The sequence below is a fragment of the Acomys minous genome (assembly GCF_964271855.1).
Source record: "Acomys minous genome assembly, chromosome: 17".
Classification (NCBI taxonomy): Eukaryota; Metazoa; Chordata; class Mammalia; order Rodentia; family Muridae; genus Acomys; species Acomys minous.
The window spans coordinates 4,909,271-4,935,994 of record NC_140500.1 but is presented as its reverse complement, the minus strand read 5'-3'; the positions used below and the strand labels follow the sequence as shown (position 1 = coordinate 4,935,994).

The 26,724-nt window shown below is 48.5% G+C and overlaps 1 protein-coding gene and 1 pseudogene across 3 annotated transcripts in view; one reads left to right on the top strand and one right to left on the bottom strand.

The window, feature by feature from the left end:
• The first annotated feature begins 5,115 nt into the window (after positions 1 to 5,115).
• IRAG2 (inositol 1,4,5-triphosphate receptor associated 2) overlaps positions 5,116 to 26,724 on the top strand; it is an 85,962-nt gene continuing 64,353 nt past the window's right edge. Inside the window, exons 1-7 of one of the 2 annotated variants that reach the window (XM_084765297.1) lie at positions 5,116 to 5,221; positions 15,016 to 15,590; positions 17,642 to 17,755; positions 20,555 to 20,735; positions 22,217 to 22,336; positions 23,119 to 23,277; positions 26,096 to 26,213. In XM_084765297.1, coding sequence (XP_084621423.1) covers positions 15,308 to 15,590; positions 17,642 to 17,755; positions 20,555 to 20,735; positions 22,217 to 22,336; positions 23,119 to 23,277; positions 26,096 to 26,213 — 975 coding nt within the window. In that variant the 5' untranslated portion in view covers positions 5,116 to 5,221; positions 15,016 to 15,307. The remainder of the gene's footprint in view (positions 5,222 to 15,015; positions 15,591 to 17,641; positions 17,756 to 20,554; positions 20,736 to 22,216; positions 22,337 to 23,118; positions 23,278 to 26,095; positions 26,214 to 26,724) is intronic. The other variant, XM_084765298.1, reaches the window with a different exon arrangement.
• Positions 9,787 to 10,325, bottom strand: LOC311588867 (large ribosomal subunit protein uL13m-like; annotated as a pseudogene). Its single transcript has one exon. The product of its transcript is annotated as a large ribosomal subunit protein uL13m-like (transcript).

Genomic DNA, 26,724 nt, shown 5'->3' with positions numbered 1-26,724 from the left:
GGCCTATGTGGCAGAGTCACAAGCAGATCCTGCCTCCGACCAAGGACGCTGGTGAGGATGAACATACTCAGGATGTCTACTGACCTCCACATGTGCGGTGAGGAGAAGGCCAGTTAGGCAGGAGTGCTTAGTGTATCCACATGGAGACATGAGTTCCAGTCCCCAGTGCCCTTGTGAAAAGCTGCGTACAGACGTGTGTGCACCTGCAACCCCAGCCCGGTAGAGGGACGGAGACAGGAGGACAGCTGGGGCTTCCTGGCCACAACCTAGTTACATGTTTGCTTATACACCTTGTTTCAAGGGAATAAGGTGGACACAGTAGATTGAGCACCCAGTGTCCTGCTCTGGCTTCCACATGTACACATACACATGTGTACACACAGACTTCACTGTTATTAGGATGATATAATTTCATGTCAATTAATTTAGTCTATAACTCTAAGGAGACCAGATGACCTACCTTGAGCAGGACTCCTGGGTGGGCCTCTGATATTGCCCCATGCCTGTCAGCGCTTACTGCAAGATTTTCTGCCCTCCTAGCCCTAAGCCAACACTTAGATATTAGGCATCAAAATTGGCATTTACAGGCAAAACTTGTTTCTACTTATGTTCTTTTTTTTAAAAAAAAAGTCAGAGTCTTTTAAGAAGTTGCCCAATTTGACAACCAGTGCCTTTACCCACCGAGGAGGCATCTTTTTGGCCCTTAACTGTGTGTGGGTGTGGGTGTGGGTGTGGGTGTGTCTGTGTGTCTGTGTGTGTGCAGTGTGGCCAGAAGAGGGCACTGGAATTACAGGCAATTCACTCACCCAAAGTGGAGGCTGGGAACCAAACTAAGGTCGTCTGCAAGAGCAGTAGACGTTCTTAGCCAGTGAGCCGTCCCCAGATCTCCACCCCAGTCCTTTGTCTGAGACAAGGTCTCTACATTATCTCTGGCTGTCCTGGAACTCACTCCATTTGGCTTCTTACACGACTTTCTCACATGCAGTTTGCGTGGAAGATCAGTGGATTCTGATGCAAACATAATAAAAGCAACTAACAAGGCAAACGCACAAACGGTGCAGACTTGTATATGAATGCTTGAGACAGCGTTTAAACACTTATTTCTGAGATGGCCTCATCTTGTCCAGGATATCCTCAGACTCACAGAGATCCACCTGCCTCTGCTTCATGGGTGCCGGGATGAAAGGTGTGTGCCACCATGTCCTGCAAAATCTATTGCTATTGGTTTTAAAAAATATGTGTAGAGGTGTGTGTGTGTGTGTGTGTGTGTGTGTGTGTGTGTGTGTGTGTGTATAGGAGTTATGCACATGAGTACAGGTGCCATCCAAGACCAAAGATGTTGGGTTCCTTGGAGCTGAAGTTACAGATCATAGAAGTTACTCACCACTCACCATGGGTGCTGGGAGCAGAAGCTTTGTCCTCTGGAGGAGCAGCCGGTGACCTTGACCATGGAGCCAGCTCTCCAGCCCCTAGGAACTGATTTATCTTCAATCTTCCCCCGACCCAAAGCAGGGTTCTGGCTGGGTATGTTAGTGCATGCCTATAATGCTAGGGGCTTGGAGGCTGAGGCAGCAGGATTCCAAATCTGAGGCCCAGCCCTGGTGATTCTATTTTTAAAAAATCCAAAACAGCCCTGCATGGTGGCTCACGCCTTTAATCCCAGCACTCAGGAAGCAGAGGCAGGCAGATTGCTGTGAGTTCAAGGCTAGCCTGCTCTACAAAGCGAGTCCACGACAGCCAAAGCTACACAGAGAAACCCTGTCTCAAAAACCAAACCAAAACAAACAACCCAGTTACACTAGAATAAAACTGCGTGAGTTTTGAAACTTGGATATTTCCACAGAAAAATTTCACATGATATATTATTAGTATTAGTATTACTACTCACAGCTGAGCACACAGGAAGAGGTCACAAGATCGAGGAGAGGATGAATTACCAAGACTGATAATTTGCAGAATATTGAATTTTGACTTTCAACCACTAGAGGGCACCACTGATCCATATTTTCACAACGTCTAGTTTTATTGGAATTCCAGTGTCTGACTTTCCCCAATCTACATTGCATGTGGCTATTGTGGTCGCCAATTTCTTCTGGATTTATATGTATGTATATTTTTTATGTACTTCACCTGTCAGATCAGCAAAGATTGACACATCTGTGTTCATTAGAGCACGAGGTACCACCGGATGACAGACAGTACACTGCAGAAATGAGTTGGGCAACTGCTAACAAAATTTCATAATGAAGTTAAGTGTGGCAGCTTATACCTATAGCCCCAAACTTGTGCTGAGGCAGGAGGATTGCTGTGAGTTTAAGGTCGACTTGGGCTGCACAGTGAGACCCTCTGGCAAACCAACAAACAAGACTGGAAACATAGCTCAGGGTTACCATGCTGTAGTGCATATTTCAAACTCACGAGGTCCTCAGTTCAAACCCCAGTACAGGAGAGAAGAAATTCAAAACGGAGCTAATGATCCAGGCAGAAACAGGCAACTGAACACAGAAGCTGAGAAAGGAGAACTGGGAGTTCAAGGCTAACCTGTACTACATAGCACTGACAGCCACCCGGGGTTACATAATGTGAGTCTATGAGAGATGGGGAGTGGATGGAAGGGGGAGAGAGAGAGAGGGAGAGGGGGGAGGGAGAGGGAGAGAGAGAGGGAGGGGAGAGACAGAGAGAGTTTCTTTTGCAGTATGGATGACTGCAGACTCCTGAGAATGACAGACAATGAAGGCTTTTGTGGCAAGCCCGCCCCCCCCACCCCAGAGAAACAGTCCAGACAGGCAGCTTTTGACTAGAGTCCTTTTTTGTATTTTTGTTTTGTTCTTGGTTTTTTATTTTTGTTTGTTTGGTTGGTTGGTTTTTCAAAACAGGGTTTCTCTGTGTAGCCTTGGCTGTCCTGGACTCACTTTGTAGACCAGGCTGGCCTCGAACTCACAGTGATCCACCTGCCTCTGCCTCCCCAGCGCCTCCACACCCGGCTTTGAGGAGAGGCCTTAAAGATTGTGATAAAGATGCTGAAGGGTAGCTCTCCACAGCTGATGGCTTCTGGTGGGGGTGGGGAAGGACTCCGTGGGGAAGAAGCGGGCCACTGGGAGTCTGGCCACGCTCCAGGAGGCTGAGGCAGGAGGATCAGGAGTTCAGGGCCATTCTCAGCTCTATAGCCTGGCCTCGAGAGACCTTGCTCAAAAATATATAAGGAAGAAAGGGAGGGAAGGAGGGAAGGAGGGCTGGTCCAGGGATTAAGTGCTTGCTGTTGGCCAGAGGATTTGAACTCAGTGCCTAACACCTGTGTCACAAGGTTCAGAGCCACCCACAACTCCAGTTTCAAGGGATCCCACACCCTCTTCTGTCCATGGACACCGGCACAAATGTGCCATACACAGAGATTTTTAAAACAATAAATAATAGAACCACGAGGCATGTATTGACCAGGGAGAGACAACCGTCCATCATTTCTGCTGGATTAACAGGCTCCCTTTGGCTGTTCTGAGAAAGCTGCAGGTGCAGGAGTGCTCATCTGGAGCAGGAAGTCTGTCTTATTTGTCAGTCAAGCCCTAAGGCCGAGTGGGGTTAACATGGTTATTTCTGGTTCTGCCTTGCCTTCCTTTCTGCTTGGCGAGAGGGGAGGGATCGCTGGGTGTTGCTGGCTTCTGTCTCTGCGGACTGAAAGCAGGTGACAATCCTGGGTGTTAGAATCGTCCATCTCACAGGCAAGTCCAGGGAGAGGGAGCAGCTGACAGCTCTGGCCACTAGAGGGGAGGAGCCGCCAATATGTGCCCGAGTTAGTGGAGTTCCAGAAAGATCACCCAAATGCCAGTGTTGTGCCAGGGACATAGTTTAGAGGCAGAGTGATCGCTTAAGATGTGTGAAGGCCTGGACTGGATCCCCAGCACCACAAAAACCCAGTGTGGACCTGCACATCTGTAATCCCAGCACTCAGGGGGCAGAGGCAGGAGGATCCTCTAATCTTGCCTGAAGTCATTCTTTTTTTTTTTGAGACAGTTTCTCTGTGTAGGCTTGGTTGTCTTGGATTTGCACTGTAGACCAGACTGGCCTAGAACTCACAGCAATCCACCTGCCTCTGCCTCCTGAGTGCTGGGATTAAAGGCTCATGAAGTCATTCTTGACTAGTAGCAAGTTTGAGGCCAACATGGGCTACCCAGTGAGTTCAAAGCCAGCCAAGGGTACAGTAGACACTGTTGCAAAGGAAATACACAGTGGCCAAGGCACTGTGTGTAAGAAAGAAAAACAAGGGGCTGGTGAGGTGGCTCAGAGGCTAAGAGCACTGTCTGCTCTTCCAGAGGTCCTCAGTTCAATTCCCAGAAACCGCGGATGGCTCACAACCATCTACAATGAGATCTAGTGCCCTCTTCTGGCGTTCAGGGGAACAGGCAGGTAAAAACACTGTATACATAATAAACAAACAAAAGAAAATCTTTATAAAAAGAAAAGAAAGAAAGGAAGGAAGGAAGAAAAACAATAACGTTGTAAGAAAGTTTGCAGACCACAGCAAAACACCAGAGTCAGCAGCACCCACCCACTGGTTCCCCTCCTTCCGTCAGCGGCGGGCGGGGCAGGATGCTGGCTGGCGTTCACCTTTCCAGGCGCAGCTTATTCATCTACGAAGCGTTGACTGCCTTGGCTGTCGCATTTTGTACAACTTATAACAGTGTCTTCCAAACCAGAAAAGGAAAAGACAGCATCTGGTATGTTCGTAAAAACCACACAGCAACTCGGATCTGTATTATAGTAGGAAATTTCAAGATGGCTTCTGCAGCGGTGTGCGTGTAGATCAGTGTGGTACGGTAGAGCATTGGCCTCGCACACAGCCATAGGTTCAATTCCCAGGACTTCATAAGCCACGGTGTCTCGGGAGTTTGAGTCAGAGGAGAAGAGGGAGGGGACTCTCCCACCCTTCTGAAGTGAGGAGGTTCAGGTGAGTTAATTCTGGTCCAATCAGGCAGACAGCAGCCCTGTGGTTCCGGCACACAGGGCTTCCTCCTTAGCCGCCTGTGAGCCTTTTCTTCTAAACCAAGACAGGTGTGGCGGATCCCACCCACCCCCTCACCAGCAGGTATATACATTAGCAAAAATGAGCTTCTCCCCCGCCCCCTCCTCCGTCCATCTGCAGACCTCCTCTCACTGGTGGGAAGCAGAAGACGGCTCTTGGCGCGCTGGAAAAGCCCGGTGGACCACACTGCCTAGATTTCCCCAGGTTAGTAGTTCAGCCAGCCCTGACTGGTTACCTCGGCTGAGAAGGTGCTCTCTCCTCGAGGTGGGGTGGGGTGATGGTGAACCACCCCTGGGGGGGGGGGAACAACCCCACAGGGTAACCCCACACTGCCTTATTCCCGCCTCAACCTCAAAATACCCGCGGAAAGGACGTTGGCGAACATTGTCAGAGGAAATTAGCATCTCAGGCGGCGGGGGTGGGGTGGGGGTGGGGTGGGGGTGTGGGGGTGTGTGGGGGGGTAATGGGACTATGAAGTTAAACTAGACAGGAAGTGAAGGGGAAGATAAGGAGCCAGTCGACGGCGAGTGCTAGAAGTTCCACCTTCGCTGGGGCCAAATGTTCAAACTCCCCTCCTTCCTTATTTTGGCACAGGCTTGCTCTCTGTAACCCAGGCTAGCCTCCACTCACAGCAATTCTCCTGCCCCACTCAGTCTCCCAAGTGCTGACATTACAGGCATGAGCCACCGCATCTAGCAGAGCTGTCTTTACGCAGGCATTTCGGGGGAGGCCGTCTGAGGTCTTCACGGGGTTCCAGGCCTGGTCCTTTGAGAGGCGTGTTTAAGGTAGGAAGCAGGAGTGCAGTTTTATAAGCTAAGAGAACAGGGAAGCCCCCGAATTCTTGGAGTTGGGAGTTTGTTGTAAATTTTTTTTCTGTCTGAGAAAAAAACTAGATGAAATAGGTGAGACTAAGGACACAGGTGACTCTCAGAAGCACGCTGCTGTTTCAGGGGTCGTCATCCAGAGAGGCTTACGGGGTGGCTGTGGCCCAGCCAAGCGTTTAGTATGAGAACGTTAGAAAGTTGTGTGAGTGGGAGAGGGAGAGAGGGTCGCAGTCTTGTCTTTTTTTTTTTTTTTTTCCCCAGACAGGGTCTCTCTGTGTAGTGTTGGCTGTCCTGGGCTCGCTTTGTAGACCAGGCTGGCCTTGAACTCACAACGACCTGCCTGCCTCTCCCTCCCAAGTGCTGGGATTAAAGGCGTGCGCCACCCATGCCCAATGAGGGTCTCAGTCTTACCAGAGCAGGTGTGTTACTTTAACAGAAAGGTTTGCAGACAACCGACTTAAAGAGCCCAGGATGTGGGGTTTCACAACAGCTGTTATTTCTCTAGCCTAAGAAAGACAAAAAAAAAAAAAGCGTGTTTAATTTAACACATATAGAGCTCACCGGTTTAAGGGGAGCACGGCAGCCTGCACCTGTGATCCCAGCATGGAAACTGAGGCAAGGGGAGTATCCTGAATTCCAGGCTAGACCGAGACTGTGTCTCAAAACAGCAGCAACAAAATCATGGCTTAAGTAGAGTCACTCGGCCGGTCCCACTGGCCTGCTTCAGCGTGGGTCTCCAGGGACTATCCCAGGGAACAGGTGTTTCTTGTGTGTGTTTTGTGGGAGAGGAGGGTTTCAAGACAGGGTTTCTCTGTGTTGCCCTGGATATTCTGGAACTTATTCTGTAGACTCAAACTCAAGAGAACCTCTGTGTCCTGAGTGCTGGGACTAAAGGTGTGTGCCGCCACCACTCAGCTGTTTCTTGCTGCTTCATGAAGATTTTGGCTTTACCTGATGATTGACCAAGGACTCTTTTGACAAAGGGAACCCCTTATTTAGCATCAATCGGCACATGCACATTTAAATTTACATTCATCAATTAAAGCTTTTGTTTAACTTATAGTAAATAGACAAGTGGATTTCACCTCTACGGGTCATATTCATGTGAGTGTGTCTGTGTGTGTGCATGCCACGTGTATGTGCTACAGAGTCCAGAAGAGGGCGTCGGATTCCCTGGAGCTGGAGTTACAGCCGCTATGAGCTGCCTGAGGTGGATGCTGGGAACTGAATTAGGGACCTCTGGGAGAGCAGTAAGTGCTCCTGCCCCGGCACCGTCTTTCCAGCCCGGCACAGATTTCCTGAGTACTGAGTGACTTACAGGCGAGTGTGCCTGGTCTTCAGCTGGAAAGAGCAACACTGAGGAAATAACATTAATTTGGGCAAGTTGATGTGCTTGGGATGCAGAGGCAGGGGGATCACTGTAAGTCTGAGGTCTTGTCTACAATATTTATAAAGAGAAAACTACATTATCTTTTTCTTTCCCTCCCTCCTTTTCTTTCTTTCCTTTCTTCTAAAAGTTTTTTTTTTTAATTATGTGTGGATGTTTTACCTACGTTCATGTCTACATGTGCAGTACCCTCTAAGGCCACAAGAGGGCATAGGATACCCTGGGACCAGAAGGTCGTGATCTGCAGTGTGTGTGTGTGTGTGTGTGTGTGTGTGTGTTAGGAATTGAGCTGAGGACCTTTTGCAAGAGCAGCCAGTGCTCTAACCACTGAGCCATCTCTCCAGCCCCAAGAACCCACAGCTGTTTTGAGATGAACCATTCTGAAATTTGCCAGTTCGTCAGTGATTCTACTTTGGGACCCGTGTATACATGAGCGTGTACATGTGTGCACACGCTCATGTACATGTGCACATGAGTATCGCAATCAGAGATTGACACTGGGTGGCCGCTTCACCTGATCTCCACCTTAAAAAAGGAAAAGATTTATTGTATGTGTAGGAGCGTTTTGCCTGCATGTATGTATGTGCATACATACAGGTCTGGCAGCCCAGGTGACCAGAAGAGAGACTTAGGTCTTCTGGAACTGTGGTTACAGGCAGTTGTGAGCACCATGTGGGTGCTGGGAACTAAACCCAGGTCCTCTGGGAGAGCAGCCAGTGCTCGTAAACCGCTGGGCTGTCTCTCCAGCACACTGTGTACCTCATTCTGTGAAACAAGGGCTCTTCCTGATTGGCCAGACTGGCTGGACAATGGCACGAGAGATCCTTCCGTTAGGTGTCCCTGACTGTGAGTACAGACTGTCCCGTGCCAACTGTTTTGGGTTCTGATGTGTTTATGAGGCAAGCTCTGCCTGTTGCCCAGCCCCATCCTGCATATTTCTTTTTACAATAAAATCATCAATTACCTAGTAATGTATTGATCAGTCATGGCACCCGCTCTTGTTGTTTCCGAATACTTAATGGCTATGGAACAGTGCCTGATGTAACGATGCCCGCGTTGGGCATGGATGGTAGATTTATCGTGACTCGCCAAAGGCTCTTTTAGGAAGCAAAACAAACGTATGTGTGCATGAGCCTCAGAGAACTAATGTTGAGCCACACAGGGATCAGCAATGAGAGTGAGAGAAACAGTAGCATAACCTAGAGTTTCCCTGGGACACCTGAGGCGTGAGCCATCCCTGGTGGGTAGACGCTGCCTCACACACACCGCATGAGAAAGCTGAACTTTGCAGCCCTGCATCAGGCAGGTGATTCAAGGTCTTCTGCCACACAGAGGACACCGTAGGCAAGAACAACACTAGGACCCGGGGTTTACAAACAGGGTAAGTGGAGCCCACTTCCGTAAGAGTACAAAATAGGACGGGGTGGCTTAGGTGGCTTGGATAATTGCTGGCATTTCTCTATACCATGTTAGCTCATGTGAGTCCCAGCAGAAATCCCCACAACAGGTATGAAATTCAAGATGTTTTTCATGTGTATGGTGTGCATTGGGTGTATGTGTGTCTGCATGTGTACGGGCACACACACGTGTGCTGGTGTGCATGAGGGTGAGGGTGGATGTGGAGGCTTCAATCCCCCTGCCTCCAAACTCTCTTATACTAAACCCACTGAAGCAGTCTCTCAGTGAAACTCAGAGTTCACCAATATGGCTGGTCACAGTAGCCAGCTTACTTGGGGACCCCCTGTCTACACTTTCGCAGGCTGCCAGCTCACTCCATGCCCACATACGTCCTGTGAGTCAGAGCTTACCTACTATGTCATCCCCCAGCCCTTAACTTCCTGGCATTGGACTTAGCAAACGATGTGCAAAGCAGCATGCACGGCGCACCAACGACACAGACACGGCTGGGCTTCTCTCTCTCTCTCTCTCTCTCTCTCTCTCTCTCTCTCTCTCTCTTTCTCTCTCTCTCTCTTTTTAACCAAGTAAGCATTTTTATTAATACTTACAGCATTTAAAGCTGGAGAGATGGCTCATTGGTTAAGAGCAATGTCTGCTCTCCCAAAGGACCCAGGTTCAATTCCCAGCCACCACATGGCAGCTCACAATTGTCTGTAATACCAGTTCCAATGGCAACACCCTCACACTAAAATAAAATTAAATAAATTATTTAAAGGAAAAAAAGAGCAGGTTACATAAGACACTTTTTTTTTTTTGAGACAGGGTTTCTCTGTGTAGCCTTGGCAGTCCTAGACTCACTTTGTAGACCAGGCTGGCCTCGAACTCACAGCGATCCGCCTACCTCTGCCTTCCGAGTGCTGGGATTAAAGGCGTGCGCCACCACGCCCGGCACATAAGATACTTCTATGAAGCAATATGTTCTACTGCAATGCCCCGCTGAGGCCTTGAATGTTCCCCACGGTGATCTCGAAGTGTTGATTTCTCTCTGTCCCAGGTCATGGGAATGCCTCACAAAGCATCCAGGTCTTGCTGTCCCAGGTCATGGGAATGCCTAACAAAGCATCCAGGTCTTGCTGCTGTTTCCAACCGTTTCCATTCCCCTACATCCGGGACGCATCAGGCAGAGCCCACGATCTCGGGAAAGTGCCTGTTTCTTCTTGGGTGTACTTGTCCAACCAATTAGGTACTCACAGCCAACGTAGCTCTTCCACTGAATTCTTAAGGATGTCTTCCGGAATATCCTCCTCTGGAAAAAGATACAACCTTTGCCCCATGGTTCCTCTGTGCAGGTTTTTGGGCAGCCCTAAGTAGCTAATTTCACAATCGCTGCTGGGGCCCTCAGGTGAAGTTGCCGTGCTGTTACTTGTCTGAACCCACCTGCTTAGCCAGTGTGTGAGGAGTGCACTTTTTGTTCCCATTTGTTTCCAGAAAAAGCAACAATGTGTCTTGTATTGATTATGACAACATGGTCTCCACAATCACTCAGCTGAGGCACACTGGTTTAGGTAACCCTTGAAGGTTTTTGTTTTGTTTTGGATGCTATGACTGCAAGTTTTCCAGGGGGCTGCATCTTGCCATCTGAGAGATACCACATTCGAGCAAAAGTGGTCCATTTCTGAGGCACCACTGAGATTTTCATGCCCTCCTAAACTCCCTGTGCTCTCGGGTCCTCTGAGCAACGCTCTGCAGGCTTCTGCTCAAGGCACTTAACCAATAAAACAAGCCCCCAAGTGATGCTTGGCTTCCAAATAACCAGTCATCTTCAGTCTATGAATGAGCCATGAACTATCTGGGGCAAACTTCTCACTCTGCAATTCATTTGTGTGCTGTGGACTCAGTCTGGGAAGTCTGTGGAGAGACTGCGGGTTTTAGGGGAACCTGTGTTTTAATCACCATCATGTCCCCGGTGTCGGCAGGGCTCAGTGTGGCATAGGTGTTTAATAAGCACCGCTGACTGCCGACAGGGTAGGTTTTTGGGGTTTTTTTTTGTTTTTTGTTTTTTGTTTTTGTTTTTTCAAGACAGGGTTTCTCTGTGTAGCCTTGGCTGTCCTGGACCCCCTTTGTAGACCAGGCTGGCCTCGAACTCACAGTGATCCACCTGCCTCTGCTTCCCAAGTGTTGGGATTATAGGCGTGCGCCACCATGCCCGGCTGGTTTAAAGGATTTTTAACTGTGAAAGTACATGGAATACAACTGACGTTCAGGGACAGGAGGAGGTTCCTGGGGTCTGGGGCGACTGCTCAGCTGTTAAGAGCACTGGCTGCTTTTGCAATTGGCTTGATTCCCAGTGTCTCCTTGGCAGCGTGAAACCACCTGGGACTCCAGTCCTGGGATCCAGTGTCCTCTTCTTGTCACACTTTCAAACACAAACATACTCGAGGCCACACACATACACATGCAAAATCACACACACACACACACACACGTGGTTCTTGACATTGAGAGTCCAACAAACAAATGGACCATCTTTTTTTGCTTCTTTGGTTGGTTGGTTGATTGGTTTTTCGAGACAAGGTTTCTGTGTGTAGCCCTGGCTGTCCTGGACTCACTTTGTAGACCAGGTTGACCTCGAACTCACAGAGATTTACCTGCTTTTGCCTCCCAAGTACTGAGGTTAAAGGTGTGTGCCACCACGCCTAGCACAAATGGACCATCTTTATCTGCAAATATAAAATGAAAGGTGAGATTTCTTTTTTGTTTTGAAGGTTTATTTTTGTTTTATGTGTATGGGAGTTTGCCTGCATATGTCTGTGTGCCCCTTGTGTGCCTGGAATCTAGGGAAGTCAGAAGAGTGTGTCAGACCCCCTGGATCTGGAATGACAGATGCTTGTGAGCCACCACATGGGTGCTGGGGACTGAACCCGGGTCCTCTGCAAGAGCAGCCAGTATTGCTAACTTTTGAGCCATCTCTCCAGTTCATTGTTTCTTTTTAAAGAATGATGCCATGAGCCGGGCATGGTGGTGCACCCTTTAATCCAGCACACAGGAGGCAGAGGCAGGTGGATCTCAATATATGCGAGGCCAGCCTGGTCTACAAATTGAGTCCAGGACAGCCAGGACTACAAGAGAGACCCTGTTTCAGGGGAGAGAAAAAAAAAAGACTCTTAACAGGGTATGGTGGTGCACGTCTTTTTATAGGCAGCTACTGGCACAAGCACATTTTAAGTTGTGTGATTTTGCTTTGTTTTGTTTGAACTGGTCTCCTGTGACCCCAGCTTGCAGCCTATCATAGTGCTGGACTTGTCCCGAGTGCTGGGGTCACAGGTGTCTATCTATCACCCCCAGCCTAGACGTGTGGGTCTCAGTGGTTTGGAGGATGCAGCGAGGCTTTTCTACCAGGATCTAAGGCTAAAAAGAAAATTAGGGGCCAGTCTTGGTGGTGCACACCTTTGGTCCCAGCACTGCGTTCGAGGCCAGCATGGTCTACAGAGTGAGTTCCAGGACAGTCAGGGCTACACAGAGAAACTTTGTCTGAAGAAAAGAAAAATAAATAAATAAATAAATAAATAAGGGGCTAAGCAGCAAAGAGAGGGCCCGTCTCAGGCCACAGAGAAAGGCAGCTGTGAAAGTTTTATCAGTTCATCTCCATTGACTCCCACTGGGTCCTGCTGTATGAGAATAAATCAAACTAATCCTAGGGAGCTTTGCTGGTGTCAGGCAAAGTGTCCTAAGTGCTCCATCTGTAAGAACCTGTGCATTAGTGCCAGGAAGTGATTGCTGACTCACAGAACTGCAGAAGTTGGGGAGAGACTGGGTTGCAAAAGCCAGTGGAAGTCAGTGTGACTCAGACACCAACACCCATGAAGTAAAGACTTGCACCATAGTGTGAACAGAGCCCACATCAGTGTTGGTGGTGTAACACACAACAGGGGTCCAAATCTATCCAGGGTCCCTGTTGCCATGTGTGACACACAGCTGGGGTTCAGGTCTATTCAGGGTCCTTGTTGCCCTTATGCCATGTGTGACACACAGTGGAGGTCTCATGTTGGTGCTGGGATTTGAACCTGGATGCTCTGGAAGAGCAGTCAGTGCCCTTAGCTGCTGAGCCATCTCTCCTGTCCTCTCACAAAATAAAAATATGCTGGAGGGCTGGGGCACAGGACACTAATAATACACAGGCTGAGCCTACATAAAGTCCTATACCACCAAAAAAAAAAAAAAAAAAAAAAAGCAAAAACTACATTAGAGTCAGGTAGTCTGTGGCTCTTATCAAGTTACCAGATCTCCTTGAGTCTTCGTTGCTTTCTGAGGGGGGAGTTCCCCATATATTTGACAGGGCTTATATGAAGTTAGGTTGTAAAACACTTACATACACAGAACATTCTGTTCTCGGTAAATGAAAGGCATAGTTGTGTCAATGGGGCATCAGTGTATGTTTGAGAGCTGTTGGCACCATTACAGACTCTGGCATCATATGATATCATATATAAAAAGTAGCCAGGTGGTTGAGGTACACACCTTTAATCCCAGCACTCAGGAGGCAGAGGTGGACGGGTCTGGGAGTTTGAGGCTAGCCTGGTCTACAGAGCAAGTTCCAGGACAGTCAGGACTACACAGGAGAACCCTGTCATGAAAAAACAGACAAACAAACAAATATATAAAAATAAATTGAGCCAGGCACAGTGGCACATGCCTGTAATCCCAGCACTCTGGGAGGCAGAGGCAGGCGGATCTCTGTGAGTTAGAGGCCAGCCTGGTCTACAAAGAAAGTCCAGGACAGTCAAGGCTACACAGAGAGATCCTGTCTTGAAAAAAAAAATTGGAAAGTGGTAGGGTTAAAAGTCCAAGCCTAGTGCTATAGCAAGCTGTTTAGGAGAAATAAGTTATACAAATTAAATGTTAGTGGATTAAATCATGGCCATGTCAAGCTGGGCATGGTGGCGCACGCCTTTAATCCCAGCACTCAAGAGGCAGAGGCAGAGGCAGGTAAATTGTTGTGAGTTCAAGGCCAGCCTGTCCTTCAAAGTGAGTCCAGTTCAGCCAGGGCTACACAGAGAAACCCTGTCTTAAAAAGCAAAAAAACAGAAAACAAAAAGTCCAAGTCTAGAGTCTAGGTGGCCTACGGTTCAGTATGAGCACTAGACTACTCTCTTCTTTCCTTTAAGGCCAGGCTGGCCTGGAACGTGCCTCTTAGCTGTGTACGACCCAGAACTCCTGTCTACTGCCTCCACTTCCTGTGTGCTGGCATTACCGGTGTGTATGCCATACCCCGTGGACAGGAGAACCAAGCCCAGGCATTTGTGTGTGCCAGGTAAGGACTGTACCAACGGGCTCACAGCCATGGAGCTTCTGGCACACCAGGGGACTTTGGATGCGTGCCTACTTCTCTTTGACAGAAAATGGAGGTAACAGTTATGTTACAGTAATTTTACCTCAGAGCACTGGTTGACGTTTTTAAAGATTTATTTTTATTTACTTATTTTTAAGATTTTATTTATTTTGTATGGTGTGGTGTGTGTGTGTGTGTGTGTGTGTGTGTGTGTGTGTGTGTGTGTGTGTGTGTGCACTGCATGCCTGCCTGCTGCCTGGGAGGACCTGGTGCCTAGTGTCAGATCCTCTGGAACTGGAATCACAGACGGCTATGACCCACCTGTGGGTGCTAGGAACCGAAGCCAGGTTCTCTGCAAGAGCAGCAAGTGTTCTTACCTGCTGAGACAACTTGCCAGCCCCTCAGCACCATTTAAGGATGAGCTGGTACATAGACAGTACTAAGCACAGTACCTGCTCAAGGCGAGGCTTCACATACATGTTAACGGCTGGCAGCTACCGAAAACTTGACTGTCCATGTTACATGTGCAGGAAGTTGGTGAGAGCAGTTTAACACTCTCTCCAGTGCCTACAAAATCAATCTGGCCAGCTAGATGTGGTGGCTGGTGACTTTAATCCCAGCACTCAGGAGGCAGAGGCAGGCGTGTGCCACTGTGCCCAGCTCTGGGAGTTCGAGACCAGCCTGGTCTACAAAGCAAGTCCAGGATAGCCAATACTACAGGTCAAACTCTGTCTTCAAAAACAAAAATAAACAACAACAAAAATTAATTTGGTGGGCTGGGCAGTGGTGGCGCACACCTTTTTAATCCCAGCACTCGGGAGGCAGAGGCAGGTGGATTGCTGTGAGTTTGAGGCCAGCCTGGTCTACAAAGCGAATCCAGGACAGCCAAGGCTACACAGAGAGACCCTGTCTCTAAAAACCAAAACCTAAAACCTAAAACCCAAAAACAAAACAAACAAACAAACAAAAAAATCAATTTGGGAATAAACAGCTGACTGCTAACTTATTTTTAGGACAATGCTAACTTCAAAAATGATGTCTGCTCTTGCCTACTACTTAGCCACTTCTAACTCAGGGGACGTCGAGGGAGGCCTCAGCAAGGAAGGAAGCCAAGAAGTGTCATAACCCAGTAGTGAGTATCTGTTGAAAAACCAGAGCCCTTCGTAAGAGAGAGGCCACTTTGAATCCAGTTCAACAGATTACTAAATGCAGGTCTAGGAGCTCTGACAGCCCACAGCCTAAAACTGAGGAAGCCTTTGGGGAGAAGGTGAGCAAAGCGGCTGCTACTCACCTTCCTGTGCTGGACTCCCACTTCTCAACTTCTGCGCATCCTCATTTCCGGCCCCGAAACAATGTTGCCAAGAACCTCCACCACCTCCCAGTCCCGCTCTCCTCAGGATGACCCGTACTCAGCCATTCTGACAAGCTCTGAGAACTTCTCACAGCAGAGACTATGGAGCAACGGGAGTCCTGCATCTTTGAAGTCTCGGTCTGACTGGCGGGGATGTTTCCCCAGCAGCTGCGATGCAGACTCTTTGAGCGCCTCAGTCCTGGGCCATAAATACAGCTCTGGGAGGGACAGTACATTTTCCATTCCTCAGGACTGGGTGAGAAAACTATCTCCAAATGATGACGGTAAATAATCATGCTTTAAAACACTGCTCTAAGCCAGGCGTGGTGGCGCACGCCTTTAATCCCAGCACTCGGGAGGCAGAGGCAGGCGGATCACTGTGAGTTCAAGGCCAGCCTGGACTACAAAGCGAGTCTAGGACATCCAAGACTACACAGAGAAACCCTGTCTTGAAAAACAAACAAAACAAAACAACAACAACAACAACAACAAACACTGCTCTATCCAAGTGTGGCGGCACATACCTTTCACTCCAGCTCTTGGGAGACAGAGGCAGGTGCATCTCTTGAGTTCAAGGCCAGCCAGGTCTGTGTAGCAAATTCCAGGGTACCCAGATCTCTATAGGAAGAGAGCCTGTCTCAAAAAATAAAATAAAATATTTCCTGGGTGATGGTGGTGGCACACACCTTTAATCCCAGCACTCAGGAGGCAGAGGCAGGTGGATCTGAGTTCAAGGCCATCCTCGTCTACAAAGCGAGTTCCAGGACAGCCAGAGCTACACAGAGAAACTCCATCTCACCATCACTGGTCAAATGCTTCACATCTGCTTTTTAGTATATATGAAATCAAAACAAAACAAAACAAAAGCCCCACACATCTGAATAGAGGTATTCATTCCCTTCCTGGCTTTTTATTTTCTGGTTTTTAGGTTAGTATACAAAGAGCTGGGTTTCGTGACAGTAACTTCATAGTAACCTTCAAACTTGTTTCCCTTTCTGATCCCACTTCCAAGGTTTTTTTTTAATGTTTATTTTTTGTTTGGGTGTTTTTCCTCTATGTGTGTATGTTTACCACATATGTGCGCTGGCCTTGAAGCCGGAGGCGGGGGTTGGATTCCTGGAAACTGGAGTTACAGGTGTTGGCTGCAGGTTGTGAGTCGCCGTGTGCTTGCTGGGAACGGAACCAAGGTCCTCTGCAAGAGGAGCCCGTGCTCTAACCACCGAGCTATCTCCCATGTCAGTCTGAAGTGTGTGTCTTTCTCACCTTCTTAAAGAAGGCCTGTATTTTGTACACATTTACATAGAACCTGAATGCAAATTCTAAGCCTTATTTGCAACCACAACCATGTGGTGTCCAACAACCTGAAGTAAACGCCACTCAAGCCCGATCTTCATACGTGTTCTCCTGAAACGGCGCCCCTCCCCCACAGCCCCCCTTTTTAAAAAACAACAAAATAGGTCCTGGTCGGGATGTAGCTCAATGGTGAAGCGCTTTCCTAGAGGCCTTCGGTTCAAACCTAGCACCCCACAAAAGAGCCCCATTGCAGGAGCCCAGAAAACAGGCTTTAGAGGAGGGCCGCTTGTCAGGCTGAGATTTAGGAGGCTCCGCGCGGGGCTGCTAGCGGTCCTGTGCGCTTAATATGCTCTCAGAAGCAAAACCCACTTCTCTTTAAAATGTTAATGTGTGTTTGTGTTTTACCCAAATGTGTGTCTGTGTGCCACAGAGGGAAGAAGGGACATCACATCCCCAGGAGCTGGAGTTAGAGCGCTGGGAGCCACCACATGGATGCTGGGAACCGAGCTCATGTTCTCAGGAAGAACAGGCAGGGCCACAGCACTGTGCCATCTCTTGAGCCGCTTCTGTTTTCTTATAATCTCATTTGTATCATGGCTGTTACTCAACAGTATGTTTTAATATGGCAAGGCTATAAAACCCCATCCCTCTGTGGGAACCCCCTTCTCCACTTTATTTATTTATTTATTTTGAGACAGTTTCACTATGTAGTCCTGACTAGCAGCCTCTAATTCAGAGATCCACCTACCTCTGCTTCCCGAATGCTGGGATTAAAGATGTGTGCTTTAGTTTGGCCTATGACTACTTAAGTTTAATTTTTTGTGTGTATATGCACACGCGCACACACACACACACACACACACACATGTATGTATGCCCGGCAGATGCTGTTTGTGGAGTTTCTCCCAGCCCCCAAACCAAAGGGACCCGTTGAAGATATGGGTACAGTGAGTTGATGATTGCTGAGGTAAAATTTCTTCAGATTGACGTGTCCACAGGAGAAATTACCCACCATGGCACAGGAATTATTATTTTTCAATAGGGTTGAAAATGGAAGGTGAGGGCACCTGGGAAGATGAAGCTGATGGTGCCAGCAGCGCCTGGGAGGAAGAGCTAATGGCAAATGTCTTTCATGAGTGCGACACGGAGCACACAGGTAAGTTTTGTGGGAGAGCTCGCCAGGTCGCCTTCCAGAAGGGGACTTGAGTGTGTGTGTGTGTGTCTGTCTGTCTGTATGTGTCTTCTCATTTGGTGACCACAGCCTAATTTGAAAGCAAAACCGCTGGTTAGGTCATGCTGTCTCTTTATTTCAGGGTCCTAATTGGTCACGGCTCACAACAGCTTATGCTTCCTAGGACTGGTCTCAAGAACTAGACACCTCTAGCATATGAAGCCACACTCTGAATTTAGCTTAAAACCTTTTAATTTTAGCTCTTCACTTCTGCTTTTTTAAAAAAGGGCTGTGTGTAGTTCTTTATAAAATCCCCACAGGTTATTTTTAGCATGTAAATGCTTCATGTCATTGCAAGAATGTCGGCATCTTAGTTAAACAAACAAACAAAAAAGACGCTTCCCAACTGTTCTCAATGATTTGTTATGTATCTTTCCATGGTTTCTTCTGTCGACATGGCTTTGGATTTAAAAAAAAAAAAACTGCCTGAATGCTTTTTAAAATTTTAAGAGGATCCATCTGGGGCACAGCCAGCAAAGGTGAGGGGCATGCTGTTCCCTGAGCTCCTCTATCAGGTGCACAGCCCCAAAGAGTCTGGCCGGCACTAGGGACATCCAGCCAGCCATAGAGACAACCAGATGGCTTATGGCCTTGGTTAAAATACAATCAACAAAAGCCAGGGCACTATGGCGCCACCAGAGCTCAGTTATCTACTACAAGCCCTGGGTATCCTAACACAGCCAACGCATGAGAAGATGCCCTGAATCCAACCTTATCAAGATGATGAAGATCCTATCTGAGACTCCAAAAAGCAAGAGATAAGGAGCCTAAAGTGGCCACCTCGTGTAGCCAGGCAGAACTTCCAGTGGAAGGAGGGGACACCAACCCACCCACAAAACCTTGAACCCAAAATTTGTCCTACCTAAAAGATGTGCAAGGATAAAGCTGGAGCAGAGATTGAGGGAATGGCCAACCAGAAACCACCCCATGAGAGAGAGCTAGCCCTGGCACTGTTAGTGATACTCTGCTATGCTTGCAGACAGGAGCCCAGCATAACTATCTTCTAAGATGCTTCATCCAGCAGCTGCAGAGACCCACAGCCAAACAATAGGCAGAGCTCAGGGAGTCTTGTGGAAGAGCGGGAGGAAGGATGGAAAGAGCCAGAGGGGTCAAGGATGCTACAAGATGATCTACAGAATCAACTAACCTGGGCCCATGGGGGCTCACAGAGATTGAACCACCATCCAAAGACCATGCATGGGCTGGACCTAGGACCCCTACACATATGTAGGAGATGTGCAGCTTGGTCTTCATGTGGGTCCCCTAACAATAGGAGAGGGGCCTGTCTCTGACTCTGATGCCTGCCTTTGGAGCCCTTCCCCATAGCTGGGCTGCCTTGTCTGGCTTCAGTGGGAAAGGATGTGCTTAGTCCTGCTGAGACTTGATGCCCCAGGATGGGATGGTACCTGGGGGAGGGGTGCAGGGCTCCCTTTAAAGGGGGAGGGGAGGTGTGGGGACAGGAGGCGCAGGAGGTGTGAGCGTGGATTGGGAGGAGAGGAGGGAGCTGCAATAGAGATGTAAAGTGAATAAATAAACTAATGAAGAAAAAACTTTAAGAGAGTTTATAAAATTTAAGAAATGTTTTGTTGGGGGGGTTGTTTTTTTTGTTTTTGTTTTTGTTTTGTTGTTGTTTTTGTTTGTTTGTTTGTTTTTCAAGACTAGGTTTCTCTGTGTAGCCTTGGCTGTCCTGGACTTGCTTTGTAGACCAGGCTGGCCTTGAACTCACAACGATCCTCCTGCCTCTGCCTCCCAAGTGCTGGGATTAAAGGCGTGCACCACCACTGCCTGGCTCAAGAAATGTTTTAAGAAAACATGCAGAAGTGAAGAGGGAGAGCATGAAGATCGCTAGCGCGGGCCGGGGAGGCACCTCACCCCACGCAGCCTCGGTGCCCACAGTTTAACTGGTCTTATTAAACTGTTGTTACGTTTCCTTCTCAGTGTCATACGTGTGTCTGAGCATGTGCACATGGAAATCAGAGGACAATGGGCAGGAGTCTATGTGCTGCTTCTACCAAGAGGGCAGGACTGTGGCCAGAGCCCCGCCCTGTGCCAGCCTGGTGGGATGGCAAGGGTTAGATGGATTTTTTTTTCTTTTTGTTTTTTTGAGACAGGGTCTCTCTGTTTACCCTTGGCTGTCCTGGACTCACTTTGTAGACCAGGCTGGCCTTGAACTCACAGTAATCTACCTGCGTCTGCCTCCCAAGTGCTGGGATTAAAGCCGTGTGTCACCATGCCCGGCTTAGATGGATTATTTTTATGAAGTACCAGCTCCTCATTCATCAAAAGTGAACATTTCAGGCCAGTGAGATGGCTCAGGGGTAAAGGTGGCGTCAAGACTAAACAGCCTTAGTTCATCCCCAGAACCCACATAGTTGAAGGAGAGAGCCAGCCCTTACAAGTTGTCCTTTGACCTCTACACATATGCTGTGGTGTATGTGCACCTGCCACATGCACACAAACATACACATGCAAAGTACATAAAACAGAATAAAAAAAAAGTCTAAACTCAGCGTGTAGTTTTGTTGCCTAGGATACACAAAGCACCTACGCTCATCCCTAGAGCCACCTAAGTCAGGTGTGGTTACACACACCTGTTACCCATCACTCAAGAGGCGCAGCCATAAGAACCAGAAATTTAAGGTCATCCTTAGTGACATACAAAGTTTGACAAAGGGTCACCTAACAATCTGCCTTGAAATAGCACGTTTCCTTCTTTCTCCTAAGGCTCAGTAGAAGTGGACACAATAATAGCTTACCTGAGACGAACTGCTGGCCAAGACGCAGAGGACGGCGGCCTCGAAGAGCTGAGGGCCTGGCTTGATCCTGAAAACACAAACCCACGCGTGGACCTGGGCACCTTCCAGGATGTCATGAAGGAGTGGACAGCTCACTGCAGGAACAGGAGGTGAGCAGAGCTCCAGCAGAAACCCCAGGGCACTGCCTGCATCACCCATCACTGTGGCCCAACCCTCTGTGTCATGGAGATGCTACAGTAGGGTGCCTCCCCCACTGCACACCCACTCCCCAACACACACACACACACACACACACACACACACACACACACACACACACACAGAGAGAGAGAGAGAGAGAGAGAGAGAGAGAGAGAGAGAATATATTTTTTAAAAAAGAAAAAATGGAAGTAAAGTAATATAACATTTGTCTTACAGATATTTAAATTTGTTAATTGCATTATTGGGGAGTGTGTGTATGCTTGTAGAGGTCAGGGGGGTAACTGAAGAAGCTTGTTCTTTCCTTCCACCATGTAGTTCTGGGACCTAACTCCAGTCCTCAGTCTTGCTAGCAAGCGCCTTCACCCACTGAGCCAGCTCACCGGCCCTTAATGACAGAGATTTAAGAGTGACTTCATCCAGTGTTGAAGGAGGGACAAATGCTCAGACTCAATGCTGGTAGAAAAGCTAGCTGGTCCAGCTTTTAAAAGAGCAATTTAGGAACACATTCCAAGGCTTTCAAAATGTGTAATGTCAGCCAAGTGGTGGTGGCGCACGCCTTTAATCCCAGCACTCGGGAGGCAGAGGCAGGTGGATCTCTGAGTTCGAGGCCAGCCTGGTCTACAGAGTGTCTTCCAGGACAGCCAGGGATATACAGAGAAATCCTGTCTCAAAAACAAAAACCAAACAAACAGAAAATAGGTAGTGCTGTTAGAATACGGTGGCAGACTCCTGTAATCACAGCACTCAGAGGCAGGAGGACCACTCTAGTTTTGAGGCCAGTCTGGTCTATGTAGCAATCTCCAGGCCAACCAGGAATATAGAGTGGGAATCTGTCTCACGAAACAAACCAAACAAACAACTATAAAAACAATCTTTCTGGGCAGGTAATATATATTGTGAAGGAAAACCACCAACCACACTTCCCACTTTTCTGCATTTAGTTAGAGATTTTGTGTGTGTGTGTGTGTGTGTGTGTGTGTGTGTGTGTGTGTGTGTGAAAGAGAGAGAGAGAGAGAGAGAGAGAGAGAGAGAGAGGGAGGGAGGGAGGAGTGAGGGGCAGAGGGGAGAGGTAGGGGGAGGGAAGGGGGGGAGAGCTTCCTTCACCACTCTCCACTTTATTGAGAGAGGGCCTTTCTCTGAACATGGACCTCGATGATTCTGCGTTGTGTTCCTAGGCAGCGTGCCCTGGGCATCTTCCTGTCTCTGCCCCCTGACACAGGGATTGCAGGTGGCGGGCTACCACATCTCCTGGCTTCAACCCAAAATCAGACCCTAGTGCTTTTTGCTAGGCACATACCCTATCCACTGAGCGTCTCTAGCCCACACACAGACGCTTCGAAACTCAAACGGGGGTGCGCAGGGCCCGTTTGACAGACCAGCCTGGGCCTTGGTCTGATGAGAGTCTGGACTCACCGGCTTTGCCTCTCAGTGTCAGGGAAGAACCATGGAGTCAGTGGAGCGAGTGGCGCGGCAGCTGGGAAGGCTCTGTGTTTGGACCACAGGACGGGCCAGGCTTCGAACTGCCGCAGGATTGTGGGGCCTGGAGGAAGTGAGTCTCCCCCAAACCTCTCTCTATGTCTTCTACTTAAAATGACCCCAGGCACCACAGATTCCCCGGTCTGGCTTTGAGGTCTGCCATGGAGACCGGTGTGAGCACGGCTCGCTAGCATCCTCGGCTGTGTCTGGAACGCCTCTGCTCCCTTCTTTTCTTGTTCTCTTTATTTCACAGCCCACAGTATCAACCACACGAGTTTTTGTTCGTGGAAGGAACTAACAGAGGTGGCCTGGGATGTTTGGTTATTCTCCACCATCTTCGTTTAAATTGGCAATCTAAAATAATTATTTATTTGCTCATAAAAATATCTCCATCATGGACTTTCAGGGTTTAACAAGCTCTGTTTAAAATAAAGTTATGAAGTTGATTGTAATTCTTTGGGAGATGGTATATGAGTCTTTATACATACATGAACACATATGTGTGTGTGTGGGTGTGTCATGTTATAAATATAAATTCATATGGGCTAATTTTTGAGACAGGGCCTTATATAACCCAGGCTGGCACAGTCCTCGGTGTAGATATAGCTGAGGATGACTTCAGCCATTTGTCCTCCTGACTCCACCTCCTGAGGGTTGGAAACACGGCGTGTGCCACCATGCCTGGCCAAGAGAGTCTTTGAGGCTCAGGTAGTAAATATTTATCATGTATATGAGCTGCGTTTATGGGATTGAGGGGGGGAAAGGATAAAACGTCAAGAACACTTGTCCCCGTTCAGGTTAACCCCTCACCTGGCTTTACTTAGCAGGCTGCCCACGTGTCTTTCTCACCCCCAGGGAGCTGTCTGACTTGATGGCATGTGTCACAGACCTGCGCTCCAACAAGCAGGACCTGGAAGAGGAGAACACTACATGTAAACTGGCACTAGAAGCCACGAGAGAAGCCAACAGGCAGTTAGCAGAGGACTGTACCAGCCTGAGCCTTCAGATGCAGAAGTAAGCCCAGGGCATCCTGGGGTTTCAGTTTTGCTCTGTTTCATAAATCCTTTAGCAATGTCTAATCTGCAGTGCGTGATGTCCGCTTTGTGGCGTCCCTAAGCCAGGCTGTTCACATGTTGCAGTGTGTGAGGTCTGCCTTGTGGCATCTCTAAGCCAGGCCATTCACATGTTGCAGTGTGTGAGGTCCGCCTTGTGGCATCTCTAAGCCAGGCTGTTCACATGTTGCAATATGTGATGTCCGCCTTGTGGCGTCCCTAAGCCAGGCCGTTCACATGTTGCAGTGTGTGAGGTCCACCTTGTGGCATCTCTAAGCCAGGTTGTTTGTATGTTGCAGTGCGTGAGGTCTGCCTTGTGGCATCTCTAAGCCAGGTTGTTTGTATGTTGCAGTGTGTGATGTCCACCTTGTGGCATCTCTAAGCCAGGTTGTTTGTATGTTGCAGTGTGTGATGTCCACCTTGTGGCATCTCATATGTTGCAAGTTAACCACCATTATCTAACTCGATTCCATCACGCCAAGCAGAAACCCCATGCCCTTCAGCAGCGACCCCTGATTCTGTGCCCCCCTTCTCTCCGGCCCTGCCGACCACTGACGTTCTGTATATTTTGTGGGATTATTACAATGTGTGGTCTTTTGTACTTGGCTTCTATTGAGCATCATGTTTCAAAGGTTTGTCCGTATAGTAGCAGCTGTCCCTACTCCGTTCCTTTTCATGGCTGCGTATTATTCCACTGTGTGGCCAAGCACCTTCTCTTTGTCCACTCTTCAAGTAACAGACTTGTGAGTTATTTATGCTTCTTGTTAAGTATGAAGAATAGAATAGTGAACATTTGTATAGTGGTTTTTATATGTACCTTTTTTTGTTTGTTTGTTTTGAGACAGAGTTTTTCTGTGTAGTCTTAGCTGTCCTAGAACTCACTCTGTAGACCATGCTGGCCTCCAACTCAGAGATCCACCTGCCTCTGCCTCCCAGCATTCTGGGATTACAGGCGTGCGCTACCATGCCCAGCTTGATATGCACTTTTATACTGAAATTTTTGAATATTTTCAGTTCTTTTGGTTATAGGTCTAGCAGTTACATTTCTGTGTCAAAAAGTAACCTGCGCTTTGCAGGAAGCGAGCCACTTCACACGCCTACCAGGGTTACCTGTGAGTCCTTTTCTAGTGGCGATGCTCTGTCTCAGTCGTAGTTATGACCAGTGTGTCTATGTTCTAAAAACACAGGTCAAAGGTCAGGTGAATTCTTGCTCTGTGCAAAGCTCCATGTGGGAACTGATGACAGCCATATGGGTGACTGTGGCTTAAGACATGGCCTCTGGGTGCCTGTGTCCTAGATGACAAGTGTCATCTGTAGTGTTAGTACTAAAGGACTGAAGACCAGCAGCCCCTCAGGCAGGGTGTCCTCACTGCCCAGACCGCCAGGGGCCACTTAGCCATCCGGAAGGAGTAACAAGCCTCGGACGCAGTCTGCATCCCCAGAGTAGGAGCTGCGGCTACAACCAGGCGAGGCCTAGCTTAGCTTAGATCAGATCCTAGCGATGAATTCTTATTTTCCATCTTTAATATCATTTCTTCTTTTTTGTTTAACAGTAATATTGGTGTGTGTGGGTGGGTGGGTGTGGGTGTGAGTATGTGTGTGTGAGTATGCGTGTGTGTGCGTGTGTGCATATGTGTGTGTGTGTGTGTGAGAGAGAGAGAGAGAGAGAGAGAGAGAGAGAGAGAGAGAGAGATGTGTGCCATATGCATTCAGTGCTTAAAGAGGCCAGAAGAGGTCATGATTTCCTCTAATATGGAGTCACAGATAGCTGTGAGCTGCCCACCTGGAGACTAACAACTCCCGCTCTGTTGAACAGCCTGGGCTCTTTGGGGCCCAGCCACCTCACCAGGCCTACAGCTGCCATTTAAAATATTCAGTTGAACCGTCCTGTGCAGGGTTGGAGCTCAGCCAACACATGTCTAATGGTCAGTCCAATTCCTTAGTAAGCCAAAGAAAGTGGGCCAGCCGGACCCCCTGAGAACGTGACGTACAGGAGCATATGCGCACGCACATCAGAGCACACCGCCCCAGCCTCCTCCTGGTGGCTGAGACGCTTATGGTACTTAGATGGTCTCAAATACTGTAACAGGCCTCCTCACCAAATGTGGCACCCAGGAGTCCGTGCTTGCCCTCCAGCGCTGGGTGGTGGACTCTGGGGACAGACAGAGTTTGTGCAGTGCAGTGTCTCTTCCACTGCAGCCCCTCGTGTACCAGGAAAGTCGTTCTGACTAATTCACGATATTAAGGAGCAGGAAAGGAATGTGTCACCCTTACAGGCAATAGTAGGCTTCCAGGAAACCCAACTCTTACAGTAAAAAAAAAGCATTTATCATTGTGTATATGCACGTGCACGTGTGTGTGTACGTGTGCGTGACGCATGTGTGTGCAGGGATGTGCCAAGGTAATTGCCTTTACCTTCGGGGCCAACTCAATGACCTGAGATTATACTTTCTTAAAATTAAAAAGAAAAATGTTTACTACATTTTATGATTCTTTGGAATTTCATAATCCACACAGTGTATTTTGATCATATCCATGCTTTGTTCTCCTTAGTGTTCTCGCCCCCACTCTCGGCTCCAGAGCCTGAGGTAGGGCTCTGGCCTGTTTTTCCTCCTTCTCTCTGCTCACATGCTCCCTCCAACTCCCGCTTGTTTCCGGATGGTGGTCTGTTTACAACCTGGGGCAGGTGGTTTAGGCCTTTTGTGGGTTTTGGCTTTCCTCTGCACCCCTAATGTGAAGTAGAGGTTCGCTCTCTGTAGTCCCTGTCCCCACCCTTGCAGTGCCCGGCAAGCTGCCAGCAGGGGCAGCCAGTTACAGGAAGAGCTGGAGGACCTAAGGATTACCATGGCCGCTTCTGAGGAGCGGTGGGCCATGACCGAGGCCCAGAACAAGCAGTTAGTAAGTCATCCATGGGGTGGCGGGGGTCGGGGGTGGGGGGAGGCAGAAGATGAGCACAGCGGTCACGTGACTGGGTCCATTCTCAGGACCTTCCATGTTGGCACATGCACACTTGTGTACACACACACACACACACACACACACACACACACACACACACAGCTAGATAGTGACTTGTACCTGTAGTCCCAGCGCTTAGGAGGGAGGACCTGGTGGGCCAGATGTTCAAGGTCACCCTCATCAATACAGTGTGTTCAAAGTTGTATATGCTGGTCTGTGGAAACCTAGCAATTCCTGGACTATTTCCCAAAGCCAGTAAGTGAATTCATAAATATGCCAAAACTCAGTTGAATTCTAAAAAGGAATTTTTCAGTCTTCTCAGTACTCTTCAGGTCAGTACGCAGCCTCTGAGGCAACAGGAAATGAGCCCAGGGAACAGTTTTAGAATAAAAACTCATTTAGCCTGAGCCTTTGCCCAGATGCCAGAGAGGCTCTCATTGTTTCCAGGATG